Source organism: Phyllosticta citriasiana, assembly GCF_038021145.1.
Source record: "Phyllosticta citriasiana strain CBS 120426 chromosome Unknown IWZ02scaffold_14, whole genome shotgun sequence".
NCBI classification, from domain to species: domain Eukaryota; kingdom Fungi; phylum Ascomycota; class Dothideomycetes; order Botryosphaeriales; family Phyllostictaceae; genus Phyllosticta; species Phyllosticta citriasiana.
This window is the reverse complement of record NW_027117291.1, coordinates 153407-176129: the sequence shown is the minus strand read 5'-3', so window position 1 is coordinate 176129 and position 22723 is coordinate 153407. Positions and strand designations below refer to the sequence as shown.

The 22723-nt window shown below is 53.7% G+C and overlaps 4 protein-coding genes across 4 annotated transcripts; 2 read left to right on the top strand and 2 right to left on the bottom strand.

The window, feature by feature from the left end:
- Window positions 1-126: 126 nt before the first annotated feature.
- IWZ02DRAFT_493580 (uncharacterized protein) lies at window positions 127-5178 on the top strand (the record flags this gene model as incomplete). The annotated part of the gene is made up of 4 exons (XM_066769948.1): window positions 127-1250; window positions 1294-1498; window positions 1543-3894; window positions 3940-5178. The coding sequence occupies 4 exons, from the start codon at window positions 127-129 to the stop codon at window positions 5176-5178; spliced, it is 4920 nt and encodes a 1639-aa protein (XP_066619230.1).
- Window positions 5179-9162: 3984 nt separating this feature from the next.
- Window positions 9163-10233, bottom strand: IWZ02DRAFT_384196 (Metallo-dependent phosphatase-like protein; the record flags this gene model as incomplete). The annotated part of the gene is made up of 1 exon (XM_066765317.1): window positions 9163-10233. One exon carries the CDS (start codon window positions 10231-10233, stop codon window positions 9163-9165), a length of 1071 nt encoding a protein of 356 aa, XP_066619229.1.
- A 1335-nt stretch (window positions 10234-11568) lies between these two features.
- Window positions 11569-13609, bottom strand: IWZ02DRAFT_76869 (Sodium/hydrogen exchanger family-domain-containing protein). The gene is made up of 3 exons (XM_066771196.1): window positions 13279-13609; window positions 12412-13229; window positions 11569-12347 (listed from the first exon to the last, which is right to left on the bottom strand). Exons 1-3 carry the CDS (start codon window positions 13517-13519, stop codon window positions 11631-11633), a joined length of 1776 nt encoding a protein of 591 aa, XP_066619228.1. The 5' UTR covers window positions 13520-13609; the 3' UTR covers window positions 11569-11630.
- A 1185-nt stretch (window positions 13610-14794) lies between these two features.
- Window positions 14795-20071, top strand: IWZ02DRAFT_502042 (uncharacterized protein). The gene is made up of 3 exons (XM_066770292.1): window positions 14795-15840; window positions 15905-16679; window positions 16727-20071. Exons 1-3 carry the CDS (start codon window positions 14858-14860, stop codon window positions 19757-19759), a joined length of 4791 nt encoding a protein of 1596 aa, XP_066619227.1. The 5' UTR covers window positions 14795-14857; the 3' UTR covers window positions 19760-20071.
- Window positions 20072-22723: the final 2652 nt, after the last annotated feature.

Sequence of the window (22723 nt, the reverse complement as noted above, 5' to 3'; positions counted from 1 at the left end):
GTCGGCTTTTGCAAATCTGACCGATCCCAGATGTGCGACCCTCGTGCCGACCACCTGCCCCAACACTCATCGCTGCCACTGTAAACATGGCTACCGACGCCTGATCACGCATGGACCCAGAGTGCCATGACTTCTCGTCCTGGCCCGTCAACAGCTCAGCGCACCGGCGGTGGAGCTCTCCAGCGACCGTCGACCCAAGCACGTCCCGTCCCGCCGCAGTCCCACGCCTTTGCGGCCAACTTGCGCCAGCCCGACACCGTCATCGACCTGACAGCCGACGATACAAAACCACCCGAAAGGTCTCTGCCTTCCAAGCAGTCGTTAGTCGACGAGAATACCTGGCTCGCCCCGGGTTCCCAGCCCGCTGCCCAGGATCATGTCAACATCAAGCCCGCCGCTCGCGGCAGGCCGCAGGCTGTATTCGAAGAAACTCCAGACATATCCATTGCTGGTCTCGGCAAGACGACGCCTGCGTCTCAGCGCTCAAACATAATTCCTCCAACTGGAACGCTCCCTGTTCCTCCGCGACCAGGTTTCCGCGCCCCGACCAGAACCTCGACACCGCTTGGCAGGATGGCCTCGCCGGCGCCTGCTCCGAAGAAGCCGTCGTCCCAGCGTCAAGACCCTCTTTCGACCCCCCTCGAAGCTGTGCGGATACGTGGCAAGGCCGTCGACTTTTACCCATGGAATGGAAACCACCCGGAAGACAATTTGACTGCGGACGTGGTCAAGGTGGGCTATTTCGAGGAGAGAAAGGGCCAAGTCGACATTAATGCGGCCAAAACCTTTGTCAGTCCGCAATTGCGCAACAAGTCGACGCTTCAGACCCTGTCGTCGCTGTTTGTCCAGGCCCTCGAGAAGCGCCAGGCAGCTGGTCGCGTCAAGGAAGCATCCACCTTCAAGCCACCGCCACGCATCACCGTAACAGACACCAAGAGGGAGGAATGGCTGCGCGACTTGGCAAATCCTGCTCTCCCGCCGAAGCGTAGGATTCCCCACGGAATCCGCGGTAAGCTGCTATTGGAACAGTGTCTTGGCAAGAATATTCCCATCGCAAGGGCCATCTGGCTCGCCAAGTGCGTCGGCGCAAACGAAATGCGTGCTTGGATGAGAAAGGGAGCCAGCAACCCTGGAGGCATGGGCGGCGAGCTCAAGTGGGTTCGGGAGTGGACAATTTTTGTGGAGCAGTTTGTCGAGGGGACAATCAACAATTGCGGACAGCAAGGCTGGCGGGACAAGATGGACTATACGTAGGTGCCCGTTTTCCTTTCAAGACCAAGCTAATAAGCGTAGAATCCGTCTGTCCACCCAACTTTATACGGAGCGCCTGCTGGACCAAGATCACTTTCTCGACTGGCTACTACTTTCTCTCGAAACCACCGAGGTTGACAAACTACCGATATGGCTTCTTCTCATGAGGATATACTGGCAAGACTTGGTTGCTGTCCGTCGTCGTGGCCGGCGGCTTGCCGAAGCGTTGCTTTCGCACCTCGACGCTGTGAGTACTCTCGACGTGACATTGGACTTGACTGACGAGTAAAGATGACCTCGGATGGCACTGCCGAATTCGCCCAGCCTTTGGTAGATCAAGTCCGACAATACGTGTCCAACCTGGTCACGTCCCACCGCAACTGCTTAATCATCCCCAAGACGTGGAAGAAGCATCAGCACATAATCGACGCCTTGCAAGCCGAAGGCAATCCACCCCTTCAAGCTGCCGCTCGCGACGTCGTACGAAGGAACGAGAGGCTCACCGGATGGAAGAGCAAGTGGGCGCAAAGCAACACGTCCACTCAAAAGGCAGTCATCTCGTCACTCGACTCGCTCTCATTGGACTTGAACATCAACGATCTTTCTGCCAAGTGCCTCGACCTTGTCCCGGACCGCCACAGCCTTGCCATTACCGTCCTCCAGTGGGCATGCTCTTTATACCGCGAAGGAGAACACCGTCTCTACGTTGCTGCCCGCCTGCTCAGAAAGTGGAGAATGAAAGGAGCGGATATAGACAGCGCCATACTGTCCTTTCTTGGCGACAACCAACGACTGCGGGATATCAAGCACCGCGATTTCTTCCGACTCGTGGCGGAGCTTGTGCGATCACATCACTTTTCGGTCGGCAGATATCTTCAGTGGTTGATTGCTAGCGGCAGTCTCTCGCGCAACGACTCCGACAGGGACCACAACTGTCCCCTTCGCTTGATTGCTGAGATCCCATCCCAAGACCTCCCCGAGCATGTTCTCAATTTACGAGAAACAATCCTGACAACTAGTGGCACGCCGATAGACGACCTATTTTCCAACGACCATGTTGATGGCATTCTCGCAGAGTTGAAGAGCATCTTTACCATGAAAGACGGAGAGACCATGTCGTTTGACACTTGTTTTCAAGACCTCAGCACCAGTGTCCGATTCGAAATCAGCCATTGGTTACGTCGAGAACTAATCTTCCTGCTTGATCCTGCAGCGTTCGAGTTGGGCGATGACGGAATGCGCGAAGGTTTTGTCCTCACACCGTCGCGGTTTTACACGATTAGAGACGTCTTGGAGCAGCTTGAAGATTTTGCCATTCTTGCCGATGTCCTGCAGCTCGCAATGGATTCTAACGACACCACAATCTACGCCGCAGTCGCAGACACACTCAATTACCACCATGCCGCCTTCGCCGCCATTGGCGCTCTCCTCCCCCTCTACAACAAACTCGCAGAACACTACGTCAAGTTGAGACTTGAAAAACCACTCGACCGAGCATTCCTGCTGGCTCTGGCAGACTTGTGCTGCCGCCTCCAACGAGATGCCAATTTGGTCTTGCAGCTGACATCCGACTTGACTCGGCTCGACCAAAAGTCCGCAGTCGCTGCGTGCTCGCCTGCGTCGGACAACATGGCCGAGACTGGCTCCAGAATGTACTTTGACGAGGAGATTGACCGCATTCTGGCGAGCGGCACTAGCATGGACGAGAACATGGTCGCGCGCGTCTTTGCCAAGGTCGTCACACGCATCGAAGAGCAGATTGACAAGGAAAAAGGCACAAACAGCAAGTTTGGGCAATGGTTCCAGCGGTTAAAGGCTTTTGACGAAAAGACGTTTGACCGCCACATGTCCGACACCATCTCCAGCCTGCTCATTGGAAACAAGGACCAACTGCTCGGTCAAATGCTTCCATCTGCCGTCGGCTCTGGCTCGCTTTCGCTGGAAAACTTTATCCAATTCTCGGAACGCACCATCACGGTTCTCAAAAAGTCAGACGCTTCGTTGGCTGCCGAGGCCTCTTTGCGCCTTCTGGATGCCATTTTGCCTATGGAAGGCCTCAAGGGGTTTGGCCTTGTTCAAGAGGTGTACCGCTACAGACTCGAGCAGGAAAAGCTTTGCCACAGCCAGCAAGGCACGGCGCTACAACTGGTACGCCAGGCGATCGATCTTTGTACAGATCAGACGCGCCGGGGCCAGTCTGCCCGCCTCGATGCCTTGCTGCATAGCCAGCGCCTGCTGCAAGTCCTCCGCTACCATGCGCCTCGTACACCCCAAGACTTTTGCGTCGTCATGGGCATTAGCCCGCCGGTAGGTACTGATGCGTCGGTACCGCTCGATGAAAAACGGACCAAGGTCATCAAAGAGACACTCGACTTGATGATGGATCCCAACAACGCACTGGGTCTCTCCAACCTCGAGGCAGATGAGGAAGCCAGCACGCTTGTCAATGCCGCCGATGATCTTTCTGTACCGTTTTGCCAACTTGAACTGCAGCTTTTGTTCAAGATTCATACCGAGTCTGACGAAGAAGGGGAAGTCGGTGTGGCAGACGCCATTATTGCTGCCATCAAAGAGTCTGTCGAGTCGGACAAGTCTGTCTGGTCGGATTTGCTGACTGGATTGGACGTGGAAATGACGAGAAAGGTAAGAGACCAGCCTTGAGACATTTATCGTGCTAACCAGTGGCAGATTCGAGAATATGCCGAGTCTCACATTCTGTCGGCCCTGACCAAAATCGCCAAGCATCGTCAGGGTGAAGAGCTGGAGTCGGGACTCCAGAATGGGCAAGATTCTCACAAAATGTTGCAGCGCTACTTGTCCGTCATCAATCTCACCTCTTGGAGCATTGAGGACAAGAACCAGGGCCAGACCATTGGCGCCATTGTGGAGCGACTGCGCTGGCTCCTCGACGTGCTGTCGCAAACACCCAAGCCACTTCCACCCGATGCACTCTGTCCATGGATCCAGGCTCTACTCCATCTCATCATTGTCCACAAAACGCCTTCGTCTTCTTCGCTATCGACTTCGTCAACGGCCTCTCCTCAGCATCAGCCCCATCCTCAGCCAAGCAAACCCAACACATCTCACCAAGCATCTCTAATCTGGATTCTGCGATCCTACCTACTCCACCCCGAGCTGCGGCCTTTTCAAGCTACTACGGAATACGCCCTCGACGTGGCCGCGACGCTTTCGGATGATCTCCCCGAGGAAGCGCGAAATCAGCTCTGTAAGATGGAGTCGCAGCGTCCCAGCGGCGACGCCCGCATAGCCTGGCTTCTCGGCCGCACAGACAAGAGCAACGACATGGCATGGCTCGGCCTTGTCACGCCCATCTATGGCACAAACCAAGCCAGCAGTTCCTCCACAATCTCTGGTCCGGCCCAGCCTTCTCATCAACACCAACACCAAGCACGCGGCGGGCTGTTGGCCCAGCAGGCAGGGTACCCGCACTCGCCCATGCCGCAGTACCAAAACCAGCACGCCATGCACCAGCAACAGGGCTTCTGGCAGGCGCGCCATCACCACCAACCATACCCGCCGTTCGCCTCCCAACACCAACAGCGCCCCCTGCACTCCTTCCCCGGCCTGCCTACACAGGGTGGCAGCGTCGGCTTCGCCGTCGGCGGCGGCAGCTCCACGTCACCTATGCCTCCTGCCTCGAGCACCACTCCGGTTCCGGGCACGCCGTCTGCGTCGGCCTCAGCGTCGCCTTTCCAAGGCGCCAGCGCATCGGCGGCCGGCGTCGAGTACACCAAACCCGTCCCCTTCCACCTGCGGCGGTGGGAGATTTTGCCCGACACGTCTGTCGGCAGCGGCAGCGGCGGTGCTTCTGGCGCCGCGGGGCCGGGAGGTGCTTCGAATGGTGCTGCGGGCAATGATACAAGTCTCAGCTTGACGCTGTTTGGGGGACGCAGGGTTGTGCGGTGATGCCATTCCTTCTTTCTTTCCTTTCGCTTCCTCGTCTTCCCCGACTTGCTCCCCTTTCGTTTGTTCATGTTCTCGGACCTTTTGTATTTTTTGAGTTGCAGCGGTTTTGATTTTTTGAGCGATGCGATTGGCTTTCTTTTCTTCTCGGATGCTTTTCATACATGATGGTATCTTTGCGTCTTTTTTCGTCGTGGCATATCCTATTCCTTTTCTCTCGCTTTCTTTTCCGTTCCTTTGTTCAGCTTGCGTGCGTGAAAGCGGGTGGATTTGGGGACTGGCATATTATTGATTCGTATCGGTATGGACATGGACTTGGGCTTGGGCTTGGGCTTGGGCTTGGGGCCTTGGAAACTTGCGTTTGCGTATCATGGGCAATGTAGCAAGCGAGCAAGCGAGTAGCGTGCGTGCGTACGGTATGTGCTGAGGAGCTTGGCGTGGTGGAAGATCGGTGGTGGAGTGGTGCGCGGTGGGTGCGAAACATCATATCATACCTCATACCTAAGGTATCTTACTTTACCTGACTTTTTCCCCCTTTTTTTCTTTCTTTTTTTTTTTTTCCTTTTTTGCTTCCCTTTTCCTCTCTCGACGGCGTACCGTACCTGCTGTATCACGCAGCCGGTCGGGTCGGATTGGAGCGCGAGCTTGAGCTCGAGGCGCTCCTCAGGTTAGCATGGAAAAACATGAGACAGCGCAGACCAGACCACCTTATGCTTGCAGAAGGAGACTTGATTCCTTTGATACTCTTCGCATGTCTTTGGTGTTGATGGGAGGTGGTGCTTTATGTGCGTGCGTGGGTTGTGGGTGCGGATTGAGCCGCTGCTTGCTTGCTTGCTTGCGCACAGGGTACCGTGGGTACCGTTTCCAATAAAGACGCGCATATGGACGGATGGACGGGTGCGCATGCAGATGTAGCGCCCTGCCGGATGGTTGCTCTGTCTCTGCTTGTTTGTTTGCTGCTGCTTTGTTTTTCGACCGCCGTCCGCTTGCTTGCTCGCCGAGGGGGTGAATGTCTGCGAGCAAGCAAGCAAGCAAGCAAGCAAGCAAGCAAGCGTTCTGCTGAATAGGTACCTTAGGTATCGAACGACGTTTTGTTGAAAATGGACTGCATTGAGGGAGAGAGTGAGGGGACATAGGTCAGTCAGTCCCCTCGTCTGCGTTTCTTGCGTCGTGTTGTGCCTTTGATCGGTCAGTCGGTCGGTCGTTCCTCCTTGTCTCCCCTTCTTGCCATCGTTTTGGTCGTGGTCTTCGTGCGACCTTTTACTCTTCTCTTATGTATCCGACGTCAAAAGGCTAAAAGCCACTGAAGGACGGAGTAGCGGGCGGGCTTCTTCAGAGGTCGGTCGTCCTGCTGTTGGTCCTGCCAGCCTTTCTTTCTATCCTTGCTTGTTCTGTTCAATCAATTCCACGCACGCACGCGCGCCTCTTGTCGCTGCCCGCGCTGCCGGAAGCGTCGTGTGGTGGCTCTTGTACTCTCGACTGACGGGAGCTTGACGAGGAAAAACCTCTCGTCTTTCTTCATCTTGCTTTCTCGCTGTTGTTTCGGCTTGTCGATGCTAGCGGCCTCTTTCTCCTGCTCCTCACCTCATCCATCGCCTCAAGGGATTTCTCAAGCTTAATGGCTGGCTTCGTGTGGGTGGCAGCAGGCAAGCGCTATATACCCTACTCATGTACCTTACCTTGCCCTTCGGTCCCCACCTGTCGCGTCGCAGATTTCGCCTCCCATCTCTCGGCTTGTTGCAATACTGAGGCCTCAGACGGACAGAAAGACAGACGGATGCCAAGGTGGACCTTGCTCGGTTTGCCGGTTGCCCTTGGTATCGGTGTCGTCGGCATGCTCAACCCATCTTCACTGGAGCGGCAGCAAGGAGAAAGGGAGAAGAATCGACTGGACTGTCGTGCCGCGCGGCGTGGCGGGTTGCTTGCCTTTCTGTCGGTTCGGCAACACGAAGGAACGACTGAGCGGTCTCTGTTCAGTGGAAGGGCTTCGGATGCGGAATGGAATGGTCTACTGGCTCTGGGGCTCTTCTTTGGTGGTGCTGGCTGAGGGGAGAGAGGTGGTTGAGGTGGTGGTATATGTGAGTATTTCAACGAAGTGGTGGGGAGAGAAAGGATGCTGACGCGTTCATCAGAGCAGGGTTTCCTACCTCGGGGTCATTGTTTACTCCGACGGGTCGACTACACAGACGTAATCGCTTCGCACTCGCCGCGGCGGCCAAGCGAGTTATACTGTTCTGATCGAAGGGGTCAACAAGGAGACGATGAGGAGCAAAGACTGCCGACTATGGCGTGGAGGGTCGCTTGGCTTTCCCGTCTGCTGGGGCTGGATCAAGCACACAACACTGGTGCTGTGTTGGCTTGCTGGGCGGGGAGACACTTGGTGCTAAGTGGAATCGTGCCGCTGGCTCTGGGGCTCATACGCGTGGGAGATGGCCTGGTGGTGGAAGTGGTGTGGTATATGTGAGTATGTTGCTTGCCTTGTTTGAGAAGATGCTAAAGCGTTGTGATGAGTAGAGGATCTGCCTGCAATGCCGACTATCGACAACTTTGACGCATTGACTAGAAAGGAATAGTGAAATTCTAGCCTTGGACTCCACAGATGCCCATGTCAAATCGGTCGCGGCGGTTTCGTTGCTTTCTTCTTCGAATACTTCTTCACCGCGGTGGGTGTGGTACATATACGCTTCTTCATTGACACTGTTGCTTGAGGGATGATGCTAATGTGATGAGTAAATCCAGTGATCGACGCCAGAAGACTTTGGGCGCCCAAGCCAATCTCCCCAAACGGCCGCTTGACTCTCTGCTCTGAAGGAACAAAAAGATGTTTCCGCTTTGGCGTCGGTTGTCTTTCGTTCCTTAGTTCCGCAGGTCCTTCCCCATGGGCGTTTGAACACCGCTGTTCATTCTTTTTGCTTTGGCTGAAGAGATTATGAGATGGAGGAGTGGCAGGAAGAGGTTTCGAGAAGCGACGAGAAGACAAAAGATAGTCGTCCTTGGTGCTCGGTTGACGGGGGTAAATGTACTGCCATAAATCAACATCCTTACCAAAGACACAATGCTAACGCATCGCGCAGATACAACGACGTGGCCCTCGCTCCGCCATGGCGGCAGCGTACCCATACGAACTCATTAGAGCTGTGGATGCGGAGAGACCTGCCTTGGAAGACGAGGAAGACATTCTTTCCCGCCCTGGCGTCGGTTATCTTTGCGAACGAGGATAGGTTAAATCTCAATTTAGACAGATAAAATCCTATCCCAACCAAGTGTAGATCCAATTTCCACGAATAATCCCAGTGTGTCATGTTCCAACCCAGCCTCTCCCATGCGTTCGCTTATCCACTGAAAGTCCACCAGATCGGATGCCTCCCCGTCCCGCCTACCGGCAACGTCCGACAGCGCTTTCAGGCGCCAAAGGTCCGGGAGCGCCCCGACAAAGACAGAGCCGAAGGCCAACGGCGCGGACTTCAACTCCGGGACGGCCTCGTCCCCCAGCTGGAGCAGGTCGATTTTCACTTCCAGGCCGGCAGCCGGGCCAACCGGGGGATTATAGGCAACGAAAGCTATGCTCATGTAATCAATACCTCGTGATTGTAAAAGTGATTGGAGAATTCAGAAGCACTACCGCCGTCCATCAACACCGAAAAGCCCTCGTCCACTCTTGCCCCCTCAAGAAAAGCCCAAAGTGCCTCCGCCGTCCCCACTACATCCAAGTCCTCCGTCCGCCTTGTGGCACCATAGTACAGCATGGCGGCCCCTCCCACAAGGACGAAGTCGGATCGGAGGGGTGGTGGTACGAGGATGGACGCTTCCTAGAATGCTTCCTTCAAGGCAGCGAGCATTTCTCGGCTAATGGATGTCTGGGTAGAGTTGGTGGTAGAAATCGCTGAATAACAATGGAGGTCGCTTGAGAATACTAAGAAATACTGATTGGTGGGATTGAAAAACTCTGACATAGAAGAAGAGAGACGCGAATGTTTCAATCGATGTTCAAAGACCTCCAGCGCCGTCGTCGCTCCTGCCCAACTCCAGCTCAACCAACCAAGGAGAATTCACGGGTTCACCGTCCCTGCACTCGATCGCCGCGTTGACCATTAAGCATTGTTCCCTCCCGCTTTCCTTCAAAACCTCCGTGGTCGACGGGCTCAAAGAAGAATATCCTTTCCGCCTCGCTTGATTCTTACCAACAAATTCCTTCGGGTAAGAAAAGACCCCGCCCTCTTCGTCCTTGTCGAATCGTATGCGCTGGGCACCATATCCGGCGTGGATGTGTCCAAAGCAGTGCAGGCGTGGTTCTGCGCGAATGATGGCGTTGCGCAGATGCTCGCAACCGGAACTTTGGCCGTCGTCGTTTTGGTCGAGGATATATTTGGGCGGTCCGTGGGTCATGACAATGTCGACTCCCGGTGGTATTGTAGAGGACGGCGTTGACACATTTTTGGCCCATTTTGGTGTGATCTCGGGAGGGTTGAAGCGGTCCTCGCCTGTCGGGTATTGGAATGCGGATTCGCCGAATTGAGGCGTATATGGGGAGGCAAATACGGTGAAGGAGGCTCCGTTCCGAAGAGTAAACTTCTGCGTGCCTTCTTGGAGAAATGTGACGCCGTTTTGCTTGGCGACTGGGCCAGTGATGGCGGCTAGGGAGTATTCGTGACTCTCCTCGGTTCCTCCCTGGCTGAGGTAGTACTTCCGGTCGAGCGATATCTCGTGGTTGCCGGCGATGACAAGCTTAAGCTCGGCTGGGATCTTGCCCAGCACCTCCATGGCAGCCACAATACTGGAACAGTCTCCATGTTGTGTCAGGTCTCCGCAATGAAGGACCACATCGGCCTCTGGGGCTGGTAGACGAAATGCCGCCTTGGGGTCGTCTTTGAGGTCGAGATCGTGAGTATCTGAGAGGACAAGGAATCTTACGTTGTTTCGGGCTTGGTCTTTCGCTTGGTGGACCACGACAGGAGAGCCCCTTTTTGCCACGGGAAGTTGGTCGTCATCGATACTGACTCGTCGACGCTTTGAGCTGAATTTGGCATAGATTGAGGGTTTCTTGGTCGAGGCTGTCATGACAAATGTGTAGAAAATTCGAATGAGATCAGAATAGGCGGTTGAAATTGCTCTTGATGTCGGCTCGTAATTTCGAGAATCTTGATCTGGTGGATGAGAGGAATCTTTCAATGTGTCGCTCGACAATCTTTCGGGGGATAGGGGCCACTTAAGTGTTACGCCTTTCTTTAAAACCATGGTTCACGTTGTTCCCAACACAACGTGTTTTGGGCTTTTGGTCGTGGTGCGCAAATCACCGGGTTTCAACCGACACTAACCATGGTAGCAGGGTGGACCATACCAGGTCCCTGATCCGCTAACCGCCTTCTTCCTACCTATTAGCCATCCTTTTAGTAGAAAAGCTAGCTTAGAGAAGTAGATGTCATGATAAGAATCTTATGCCTTACAGTTTATTAAAGCGTACTTAGGGGTAAGTAGAGAGGTAGGGTAGGGAAAAGAGCTTAATTGCACTATAGTAACTTATATAATATACCTAATAGCTTTATATCTTACTAATAGCTGTAGGACTATACTAGAGTAGCTATTAGTAACCTCTTAATAACTTATATAAAGTAGGCTCTTAGAGACATTATTAATAATACTTCTTATAACCTATACCTATAACTAGGAAGCAATTATCTCTATATCTGTTTCCTAAAGGTAGCTCTAGTAAGAAGGATATTAAAAAAAAAAAAAAAAATAGTATTATGATGATACTGCCGCTCGTGGTCGCACCGCAGCGACTGCACGTACGGCTCTTCGTCGCCCTACGGCAAACCAGGGACCGCGGGCGCCCTGTCCCTCTGGCCCACTCCGTGCGGCTGCGGCGAAGGTCTCATGACCGACGCAATTCCGCCTGAGTCGCCCTACGTCGTGGCAAAGCAGTACGCCACGCGCGTCGCCATTCCACTCCTCTTCACCGTGCCGTACGTTAATCCGATTGACCTTCTGGGCCTGCCGGAGTAGGATGAAACGAAGAACTTCATGGGCGAGAGTTTCTATGAGGATGGTGGTGTCCGGTGCTTGAATTGTGGCACGAAGAAGGAGGGTCTCAAGAAGTGCATGCGTTGCAAAGAGGTTAAATAATGCGATGTCGCGTGCCAGAAACAGCACTGGAAGGAGCACAGGAAGGAGTGTCGGGCGCAGGAGGATACGGCGGCAGATAGAGGGATGGAGTTATTGTGTAGAGTCTGTTGCGGTCTCCAGGGTCAACGAAAAGTTCGGGAACGATGAGTCTGCAAAATACGTCGGGGATAAGGGCATGGGAGCTGGTGGTTCAAGGGTAGCAAAGTAGTGAGTAGGTACATTACCTGCGGGAATCAAGATGGCATCCGCTTACCTCTCTATCGCCCTCGCCAATATAGCCCATTGCATCCAGACAACACAAACCCCTTAAATTAATCCAAAGAACCAATCAATCAATCCACCCCCCACACCCCCAAAACATCCCTCTTACCCTCTCCCCCAAGTCTCTCGTCCCTCCCCAACTGTAACCCCTTGACCCGCCTAACCAACATCCCCACTGCCAACGGCCCAATAATCGTACACAACATGATCGCCCAAGTCGCAACGAGGTAAATTTCATCGGACAGGACACCTCTACTCTGCGCAACGGACGAAATCAGAAACCCAATTTCGCCCCGTGCCACCATAGCGCTGCCGATGATGGCGCCGGGGTAGAGTGAGACGGGCGAGGTAGGGGAGGGCGTTATGTGGGAGGGAGGGGCTGAGGCAGTGGGGCCTGAGGCAGAGGGGTCGGAAGAAGAGGGTGCATTAGGTTGAGCGGCCGCCGGGGCTTCGGCCTCTTGCGTTGCATTGTCGCCATATTGTGCGGCATCTACATTCTCGTCCGTGATCGTGTGCTTCTGCTTTTGCTTCTGCTTCTTCGCCTTCCCCTTGCCCTTACCCCTCGCGTCTTCCGCCGGCGCCGTCTTGCCCACCAAATGCGGTACGCACGGTACGCGGAAACCCAGGCGCTTGAGGCGCTCGAGGATGTGCGTAGAGGCAGAAAAGCGGACGAGCCACAGTCCGCAGGCGAGCTTGCCGAGCAGCATGAGAAGTGTGTATACGATGCCGCGCCAGACTATGCGGCCGCTGAACATGCGCGAGATGGGGATTGAGAAGCCAATGGATGCCTGTGGGCGAGGTTAGTTTGATAGTTACAAGAGGGGTGGAAGGGATCATTAGGGTAATTCATACGAAGAAGAGCGGTTTGAGAATGCGTTCGACCGCTTGTTGGTAGAGGCGCTCGTAGACTGCGGCGCCAGGTATGTGGGATGGGGTGGCGCTGTGGACACTCTTGGCGCCGGCTATGCTCTGCGAGTCGATTTGCCTAGGGTCTGCGGGTGCAGAAGGCTCTTTTCTTTTCTTTGTGGCGTTTTGGATGCAGTTTTCGACCGGCTGGTGGGCAAGTTCGGTGTCCCACCAGCTTATACATGCCCCAGCGATATACGCGGTGAAAAGGTTTGAGGTTCCCGCGTATGTTCCACCGGCCACGAGCGCGAAAAGAAGCAATGTGTGGATAGCAAACGGGGCGTGTTGTTGTGAAAAGATCTTCTGCAATGTTCCATTCGGATTCGCTTCTCGGTATTTGTTCAAGGACAATGTGCAAGGCTTGACAATGAAATAACAAATCAGCGGCGTCAGCACAGCGAAGGCCAGCGACACAAAGACAGGTCTGATGACTGTCGTCGCCTCAAATGACACAGCGGATCCGCCGAGATTGGAAATGACTTGCACCATGACTAGGCCGACGACGTCGTCCATCATGGCCGCGCTCGTGAGCACCACGCCAAGCCGCGACTTGGTGAGGCCGCTTGTGCTGAGGACGGTGAAAGTAGTGCCCAAGCTTGTCGAACAAAGCGCTGCACCCGCTGCAAAGGCTTGCAGCGGGGTCGCACCAACTAGGTCTTGCAGAATGAAGGAGAGGCCGATTGGCAGACCGATCCCGGTGATGGCGACAGCGATGGAAAGGAGAAGATTGGCCTTGAGTGATGCGAAAGATGTCGATAGGCCACCTGATTTGATTAGCAACAACATTTCGATGGGGTCAGGGACGAGAGACACCTTCGTATACAAGCAGAATCAGGCCGAGGTATCCAAGCTGGACGATGACCTCTTCCGTCTTCTCATCCAGCCACTTCGCACCTGGCGTACCCCATGCCACACCGATGAATATTTGGCCGAGAAGGCCGCAGTACAACGTGTTGTCGACAATTACATTGATGAGATTGAGGATTAGGAGGAAAGACGACTGAATCAGGATCGTGACGATGCCTGGCTCGTGGTAGGGGAGTGATGCAGCCATGGTCGCTTGATAATGAACTCTAGCCTCCGAATCGAGGAAATCAGGGGACCAGAGCCCCTTTCAACACTCAGAGTTGTCACGATAAAGAGGGTGCAGTGGAGATGACGACGTCGTCGCCGAGGCACAGGGGGGAGGTGACGCTGCAGCTCGTACTCGCTTAGCCTTCTGGTTTCGGTTAGACTGCAGCCTCGCTCATAACCTTGTCTTGACGGCAGGCGGGCGCTCTTCTGTCAACATCACGGTCTTTGAACCGCGAAATGCTTCTCTACGCACTGTCAGACGGCCACAACGTTGAAAGAAACTCGTGTAATCTCATAATATAGTCAAATGCACACTCACCAGCCTGTTGACCCTCCAAGCAGCTAGTCCACGCCGCACCAAAACATGGAGACAATGCTGACTCTGGAGAGCGCAATCGAACCATCAAGAACGCAGACCATGTTCTACACACATGATACTCTGTCATTGCCATCATGAAAGTGGGCCGGCCTCAGGGTCATCGTCTCACCCAGCTAACGCGTTTCAATTGTCAACTCGGTGTCGGGGCCCTCACGGCATCGACGGGCACTAGGACATCCGCCGCAGATCCGCCCCGCTGTACTCCATGCGACCGTCGTCTGTCATTCGAATGTTTTGCTTTACAAGAACTTTGTTCAAAACGACTCGTTGCTCTCAGATAAGCGTGCGGCTTGGAATCCTTCTCGCTAGCATCACAACTTGGCGCCCGAAGAATACGATAGCTAAATACTCGGATTCTAAGTGATTGAGCTGCTTGGTCTTCGCTCGATGATGCGCACGTCCCCATGACTTGAGATGTTTCCAAAGTTACCAGTGGGCAATGCGGATTATTACATTTCTCGTGCGAGTCTATCCGTATTTCCTCGGATGAGAATGTGGTCATGATTGTCCATGACAAGCGGCTGATTCTCCGACCCGACTTTGGGTCGGTGTGTCTGACCATAAAAATTCGAGCGGCATGAATATCAAGTCCCGGAATGTGCTGCCAAGAGAAGCTCCTGTCTCGAAACCAGTCTTGACTACGGAGTCGGCGGATGCGGCAGGCTGTGCTGGTCCAGTTTCGCAAAACGAATAATGGTTCGACGCTTCAGACTTTAAGGGTCGCCTCGCCCTCCGATTGCCGCCTGTCGGGACACTCGCCAGGACACCACCCCCATTCAAGTCCTTTGCCTGTCAACTCGAGGTTCTGTGTCGCCCGTGTCGGCATTCACATCGCAAATCTTCATCATGTCGATCTCTCAAAATTTTGCAGACAGCTATGTCGCCTTTGAGGCGCTCCGCGCTGCAGCGAAAGACAAAGAAAAACACCACGGAGAGAAGATGGCCATCATTGCGGGAGAATTCGAAAAGTATAACTTGTGGGCCGACAAGTCTGGCGCTGCGCGCTCCGGGAAGGATTTTCGCCTTTCGCTAGACTACCAGCTCCGAGAGGCATCTTTCTACAAGGACCAAGTTGTCAAACTCTTGCAGAACCTCCAGGAAAATACGGAAAAGGCTCTTTCGATGTTGTCGGATGATCACAGAGCTGAGGATGACGGTGAAGCCCGGTCAAAGAGCGCGACAAACCCTGAACGTGCGGAAGATGAGCCAGCGAGACGCCCGGAAACAGACGCCTCCCAAGGAGATGCACTCGAGGAGAGCGAATCAGGCAAAGTTACCGAGTCGACAGCGGAGACTGAAAGCATACCAAACACCAAAAACCTCAGCGCTGACTTTTGGAAATTGATGAGCTCAATCAATTCAACAATCTCCACGCTAGAAAAGGTTCCCATCCGCAACCGCAACTCAATCAACGAGATCAGAGATGATGAGCTAGAAGGTGGAATCGCACGCGAGCACTTCGATATTTTGCACGTGAGGGACAAACTGCCGGACAAGAACCTCGACCCCAAAGTCATCACGCGCCTAGGGAAAATGATTACGCGCAGGCGACAGTTGCTGTTGTCACTAAGGAGCCGACGTGATGAGTTTCGGATGAGCGTCTCACTTGCTGATGCCTCGGTACCAAGCATCCCAAAAGTCGCCGCCTTGGACGCTCCCCCAAACACGGCGGCCACGGAACATTTTGAAAATCAAGATCAAATTGGCGACAAACCGCTGCCCAGCATCAGAGACAGCGTTCTGTTTGCTCCGTCTGAGCCTGGTTCTGTATCTGGCAGCTCGACTCCACCAGGGAGTGAGGTGGGTAAACAACAATCTCGAGTTCCGCCTCGACCGAGAAATTCTGCAGGGTTGGGAATGACACGATTCGAGTGCAAGTTCTGTTTTATGACGCCGTACGTGCCGTCCGACACTGCATGGAAGTAAGTATCCTCGTTGAATGACTGGAGTAGCTATCATGGGACAAGCTGTTGACTGCGTTTGAAGAAATCACATCATCCGCGACCTTCAACCCTATGTCTGCACATTCGCGTCATGCAATCTCCCGGAACGCGTCTTTGACAATCGTGACGCTTGGTGGGAGCATGAGATTACGCACCATCGATCTCAATTCTACTGCAACACACCCGGCCACGCTCGTTACCGCGACCAAACTGCGTTTCAAGCCCACATGCGCGACGAGCATAATGCGGATTCTGTTCAACCTGAATTACTGGCACGGTTTCGCCGCCCCATCAAAAGCCCTGGTGGAAAATGCAATCTATGCTCACACGAGTCGCGCGATTTGAAAAGACACGTCGCTCGACATTTGGAACAACTGGCATTCTTTTCAATTCCCCGATCAGATTTTGAAGAGGGAGACGGAAGTGCCTCAAGAAGAGTTTCTCTGAATTGCGAACAGAGCAAACCAAGGGTGCGAAAGTACAGGTCACTGTCCACAACCAAAAAAGACAGCAAGAATGAATTATCGACCCTAGATGACAAGTCGGGCGCTCGTGGAAACGTAAATTCATTCCTCGAGGAATTCATCGAGGCGAAGAGTCTACAGAATAATATCGCCGACGAGGATGACGACGACAGCACTACATCAGGCACTCGCAGCACCGTGGATCAGTCTCCGAAAGACACTGCGACTACGCAGTCTCTCGTGAGGAAATCCGAATCGCGGTCAGAGTCGCCGATACCCGTGCCCATCAATACGCCGTACAAAAGAGTGGGAGTGCTAATGTTTACATGGTCCGATCCACGACCGACGACATCTGTAAGGTGTTTGAATCACCAAAGTACGAGCGTTGCTAACAAGACCAGTTTTTCGACCTTGAACACACTTTGCGCTGTCGCTATCGATTTGACGTGCGTGTCGAAGAAATTCCAACAGATGGAGATGTCTCGCAATACTTTACGCGGGGCGTTAGCGACCTCATTCGCGACTTCAGAGGGCGCTCAGATCTCATGATTATTTACTATGCAGGTCGCGCACGATTCTTGAGTCGGTCGCAGGACCTCGAGTTTCGGAGTAATCGGGATTTTTTCGAGTTCGACGTTCCGTGTGCCTCCATGTCGTGGAAGCTCATTGAAAGCAAATTGTTGGCCGACAATAATGTCAAGAGCGACGTGCTTGCTGTACTCGAGGACAGCGCAGCAATCGACTTCGCAAGCGGGAACGAGATCAGCCAGATTTTGGAGACGCCAGACATCCACGCTCCGCCTTCTTCATCCTCGTCTGCTTCCTCGGACAATTCTGGCGAAGAGAAGCGCGACAGGTGCTTTCAGTTCTTGACCATGCGACGCACAACACCTTATCCGCAAGCGTCATTCACCGAGGCCATGAATCAGGTCTTGCTGGACTCGGCTTCTGGAATCGATGCTTCAGATCTGGCATACCACATGACGCTGCAAAATGAAGACGGCCATGCAACGCGGAATCCGTGTTATGTTTTCCACCGGCTCAATCCACCTGGAAGAGATATTGCCATTGCGCCTTTGCCAGCATCCAAAGAAAAAGAGGAATCGCCACCACCTGAAGCGAAGCTTGTGCGCATGGAGAAGGGTGACGGGAAAGCAAAGCCATCCAAGTCGGGAGCCGAGGCCGAAGCAGAGAAAAGGGTTGAAGCAGACTCGATCCCGGCGTCTCCGGCACCCAGCTCCATTTCTGTGAGCAATCATCCTCTCGTCCTCATGGCGAAGCAAGTGAGACTCAAACCTTTCGTATGGCCCGCCGAGTTCAATCCCTATTCTGCTGAAAATGTCAGCATCCCTCGCACGAATCAAGAACGCTCACTTGTGCCTGAACCGGCATCTAGAAGCTCGCCCTCGCAAATCGGTCGCGTCGCAAATGACGGCTGTGAAGCCGCGGGTCCAGTCGTTGAGAGAAAGCATTTTTCGCTGCTACACCCGCGTTTCCCATTCCGCCATCAGCGAGACCAGCGAGAGCAGCAAGAACGAAAGCAGCAGACTCAAACTTCCCAGCTTGGGGCCTTTACATTTGACCAATTTCCGCCTCCGAAGCAAGACCAAACTCCATCAAGGCGACGTCTACCACGACGACGCAAACCCAATGTGCCAGTATACGATAATGACCTCGATCTCCCATCAACACTGTCTCTGTCTTTGTCCCTGTCCTTGCCCACACCTACCTTGTCCCTATCTGGACAGGCCGTCTCTCCACATCGACACGACGACGAAGATGATGCCGCTCCTGGACCAACAATACAACGACGTCGCCCCTCTCCTACCTTTCTTTCCCGCCGCAATACCATAGCTTCCACGCAATTTCTTGACGGTGGCTTGTATGCACCACAACAGCCGCGCCGCCTCACACGTGCTACGATGAATCACGTCCGCAGTGCAAGCCAAGGTAACCAATCCCGTACGTTGACGCTTAACCCACGCAATACCGATACGCGGTCCATCATCCTCGACTCCACCGATGATTATCTCTACGGCGACTATGTCGCGAACGAAGACCTCGAAATCAATGGAGAATCAGAGGCCGCGGCGCCTGCACCTCAAGTACCTACGCACGTTGAGCGCCCCCGGCGTTCAGCATCACGATCTTCGCTGCAGCTTCTCTCCAATTCGTTATCAAGACACAGTTCTTTCTCACGACGACGGCCGCTGACAGCGAATGGTAGCACGCCTTCTCTTGCAAGCACAGTCGCCAACATGCTTGGCCCTGCACCCGGCCCTGTACACAATTCGAAGCCGAAGCGGACCGGCCGAGCGACATCAGCACCTGCGCCTGTTGTGCTTCTGAACCAGTCAGACCCAGCAATTGGATCTGTGTTGCTTAATCCGGAGGCTTCAAAATCGCAACCGCAAGTCAACCAAGTTTTCCAAAAGGAGCATCAGGGTTTGAAGCGTTCGACGTCAATGTTTCTGCACCATTCACTGTCGCTGCGTCGCTCCATCACTGGAAGCCTTCGTCGATCAGCCACCTTGATTGGTATAGGGGGTGGTGCTTCCGAAAATAATCCCCACAAAGATACAATCTTATCTTCTTCCTCGCTGCCAAAACCAGCCTCTTCTTCACCATTGGAATTTGGACCGCCAAACTCTCACTCCGCCGTTGACGGGGTCAAAGTGGTGAACGAAGAGCCCACCAAGAATCCCAGCAACACGGCCGCCGAAAACGAAGAGACCTCGCACAATCCTGTAGCAACCTCCGGTACTGTTAAAGCACCAGCTTTGGCCAAGTCCCCAGCAGCAGTGTCCGAGCACCCGCCAGAAAATAGAATCAGCGTCATTGGGCCGCTACCACATATGCCATCCTTTCCCATTCTCGCCTCTTCTTCCCAAGCTACTACAGCCGCCAACATCTCCTCGATACCGCTACCACCTGCTCCTGAAGATGCGAGCGGCGGCGCAAACAGTGGATTGCGTCGGTCACCGTGGGGCTCGATGCGACGAGGACGGTCGCTCCGGCGGTCGATCTCGGGACTCTTTAGCGCAGGCAGTGGCAGTGCGGGAGCGGGACGTGATGGCAAAGCCGAAAAGGCGAAACACGAGCACGGAGAGGGAGCCGAGATTGACGGGTCTGCTGAGGCAGGGCTTTTGGAATCGCAGGAGCAAAAGCGCGCTCGCAGTCAAAGCCGAGCATCGAGAAGCGGTCAGCAAGACAACGCTGCCACTAGGGATTCGGGCGTGTTGATGGAAAGTAGCGGAAATCGCGGAGGGGCGACGGGCGTGGAAGCCGGTGGAGACAGTACTGCTGCTGTTGTGGAAAAGAGCAGACCTGACTCTTCCGGCGGCAGCGAGATGGAGAAGAAGGCGAAGAAAAAGCGTAGTCGTGCTGAACTGTGGGCGGGGTTCCGAGCGGGTGTTAGTCGGAGGGGTAGGTGAGTGGTGACGAAGTTCAGATTGACAACAGTCGACGAAAAACATGTGGAACTGGCCAGAGGAGGTGAGGAGTCACCGTTGACAAGGAAATGGCTGCTCAAAGTCCTTCCCATGTTTGCCGTTGGTGACCTAAGCGTTAATTATTTTTCCTCTTATCGCAATTCATCTCTGCTCCCGTTTTTCTTGGATTTGGAGTGTTGATTTCTTGCAGCAAGCCAACCAGCAGGCAAATGGGAAAGTCGCCTTGTTGAGTTCGTCAAAGCCCTATATTTTGCGCCCCTCGATCCTTCGTCATATACACAGATCGATTCCCAGCATCACGAAGCGATTACAATGAAGTACAATATCTCTGTCAAACGGCCGGGAGCAGTCGACGCTTCGTCAGCCACGTGAACGTCGATGCATGTGGAATAGCGCGCGCACGGAGCAGTCGTCGGTCGAGGCGTCGGTCTTCACGTATAAATACGTCGCTCGCAGGGTGCGATCGTCGACATTCACCAGCCCCCATGCTGAGGTGTTACTTGTACACTTGTACATCGTCACTACTGGCGGAGTATATCGCAAAATCTAACTTGCCTCCTCGCAGGCAGACCGTTTCTTCACAATCGGTTCCGTCCAGCACAAAAGGACGCTGACTACCTCCATGAGGTTGAAATGACGGACAACACCACTGCATGGTGTCCCTCCAGCCTCTCCTTTAGCCTGTTCTGACCTGAGAAAGCCCCAAAGAGTCTGGCATTCTTCGGCTAATGCAGACTACGCACTGTACGCAGTACAAGCTGGCGGCGACAGGAGAAGAGCGACGCAGGAAAGGAGACGCTTATTTTATACCGAGAGAAACTCCATTATTCACGTGCGCCGCAATGGGCCTGCTCTATTTATCAGTCGTGTTCCGAAGCTATCACGCGCCAGAGGGAAACGCATGCGCTTTGAGGCCACGGATACAAAATCTCTACTCTTCAACTCTCCTTGCAACTTAAGGTTTTCGTCGATTATTAGGATCGCAGAATGACCCGGCTACAATTAAAAGACACGATTTCTTTGCCAGGCTTCCCTGTCGCTCGGGAAATCGAGGATGTCGACGTTTTTGATTGTGCCCCAGCACGTCGCGGCCAAATCGACTTTGGGCCTGGAATGATTTTCTCTGCGCTAATCACTTCAATTTTCCCCATGTCCAAAGACGTGCACAGCACGCGTCTCCAGCGCATCAAATTGTCGAGCAATACCACAGACCTTCAGCGACGCCCAACAGCACCACCCATCAACGCGGCAGCATCCTCCTCGCGCAGATCAAACGCCAGCCAAGAAAGAAAGAAAGAAGAGCAGACCAACCATACTGTTTACATGTGACTCGAAGGCTCATTGCAGGACCTCGAAACAGGACCCGAAACCGACACATGGGAAAGATTGGGATGGGGACGCGAGAGAAACGGGCGGCTTTTATACTGGTGGACGCCGCTTTCACGCCCAGACGTGAGGCGACGCTCACATGAAAAGCAGTCGACGTCCACATGCTGCGAGTCGTCACGCACGGCGCTTTGGCTCCTGATTCCACCTCTTTTCCCCCTTTCATTCTGGATGTAAAAGCTCCCCACCTGCGCAATCGTATCTGACATCAAAGCGCCGTCCATTTTTTGCGACTCTCAGAGAATCACTGAGCTCATGGAAACATGGTACTCGTTTCCTGCCTCAAGCCTCAAGCCGTTTGAATTTTGTCGTTGGCGGAGTTTCTTCGCGGCAATGCTTTCAATTCCCGGATCCTAAGAAAGTGCCACGGCGCGCGACTTGCCTCGTTGCGACGAAGAGATGGGCAACACCATCTTGCTCGGTTGACTTCCATCATCGTCGATGAACGCCGTAGTCTCCTCGTTTGTCCTTTCTACCTACCTTCGGCCCTCGCTCACACGTTGACAGAAAGACAGAAAAAGAAGCCAGTGAATTATTCCTTCACCTCGAGGTTCCAGAAGCAGTGTCTCCAGCGTCAGAATTATCTTTTGTCCCCGTAGACGAGAGAAATACAGGAGCGAAAGAATCAACGCACTGCCAGTGGATGTGCTTATATACTTGTCGAAATCATTGGATCAATCACGTGCGCCGCAAATTCAACTCTCAAGCCAAGATCCGGCTGCCATGTAGTCAGTCACGCGCAGCGCTTTCACTCCAGACTTCGCCTTGCCTGGATTCCAAGTATCAAACTTGCCAGCCCACCTCTTCCTGCTTTAACGAGCCACTGCTTTCTATCGACTATGCGATCAATCAATTGAAAAGATTGCCACTCTTGCCTTGGCCGCTCTCGTCTTTGCTCCGCACAGGCGGCGTGGCCAGTCAATAACAAATTTTGGGGTCTCTACTAGAGTTTATTCCCATCCTTCATCGCAAATCAATGACCCGTCCTGGCTTCATTCTGGCCAAGCGATGGACAATAGTACCATCCATTCGTGCTGCAAATCGTTCAATCCTGGCCCGCATGACGCTCTCGCAAAAAGAAACATAAATAAATAACAACCAGACAAGGCAATGCAGTCACTAGTCCCTTATCTCGCACCTCCAGACCAAGTGCAATTTGTTGCAGGTTGAGCGTTTCCTCTGCTAGAGATGGAAGCACAGAGCTCAGCCAGAACTAAGAATGAGGTCTTAATACTTGTGGAATCGCTGCACCGGTCACACGTGCCGCAGTTTGCCCTCGCGAATGAGAGATGGACACATGCTATTGCGCATGCGCCTAACCCGCTTGCCCCTTTTCTCGTGGATATAAAACCAACACCTTCCACTATTCCACCTCCTTTCAACTGCAAAACGCTACCAGTCTCCGTCGACCCGACGAAACAGAAAGCAGACAAAACATTACTTTGTGCCTCTTTTCCTCTCTCCTCTGCTTCGTGCTGACTGCGTGGCGCATGCCAGCCCTACGAGAAATCCGATTCAAGACCTTTTCATCGTTCCGGCATACGAATTTCTTCAGTAGCT

What these genes read in the sequence shown, in the direction of transcription:
- IWZ02DRAFT_76869 (XM_066771196.1), bottom strand. Translation starts at nt 13,519, where the DNA reads ATGGCTGCATCACTCCCCTACCACGAGCCAGGCATCGTCACGATCCTG. An exon ending in GATTCTGCTTGTATACGAAG is followed by an intron (nt 13,230 to 13,278) that starts GTGTCTCTCGTC and finishes TAATCAAATCAG; the next exon opens with GTGGCCTATCGACATCTTTC. An exon ending in TTCTCAAACCGCTCTTCTTC is followed by an intron (nt 12,348 to 12,411) that starts GTATGAATTACC and finishes CCTCGCCCACAG; the next exon opens with GCATCCATTGGCTTCTCAAT.
- IWZ02DRAFT_502042 (XM_066770292.1), top strand. Translation starts at nt 14,858, where the DNA reads ATGGCCATCATTGCGGGAGAATTCGAAAAGTATAACTTGTGGGCCGAC. An exon ending in CCGTCCGACACTGCATGGAA is followed by an intron (nt 15,841 to 15,904) that starts GTAAGTATCCTC and finishes CTGCGTTTGAAG; the next exon opens with AAATCACATCATCCGCGACC. An exon ending in ATCCACGACCGACGACATCT is followed by an intron (nt 16,680 to 16,726) that starts GTAAGGTGTTTG and finishes TAACAAGACCAG; the next exon opens with TTTTTCGACCTTGAACACAC.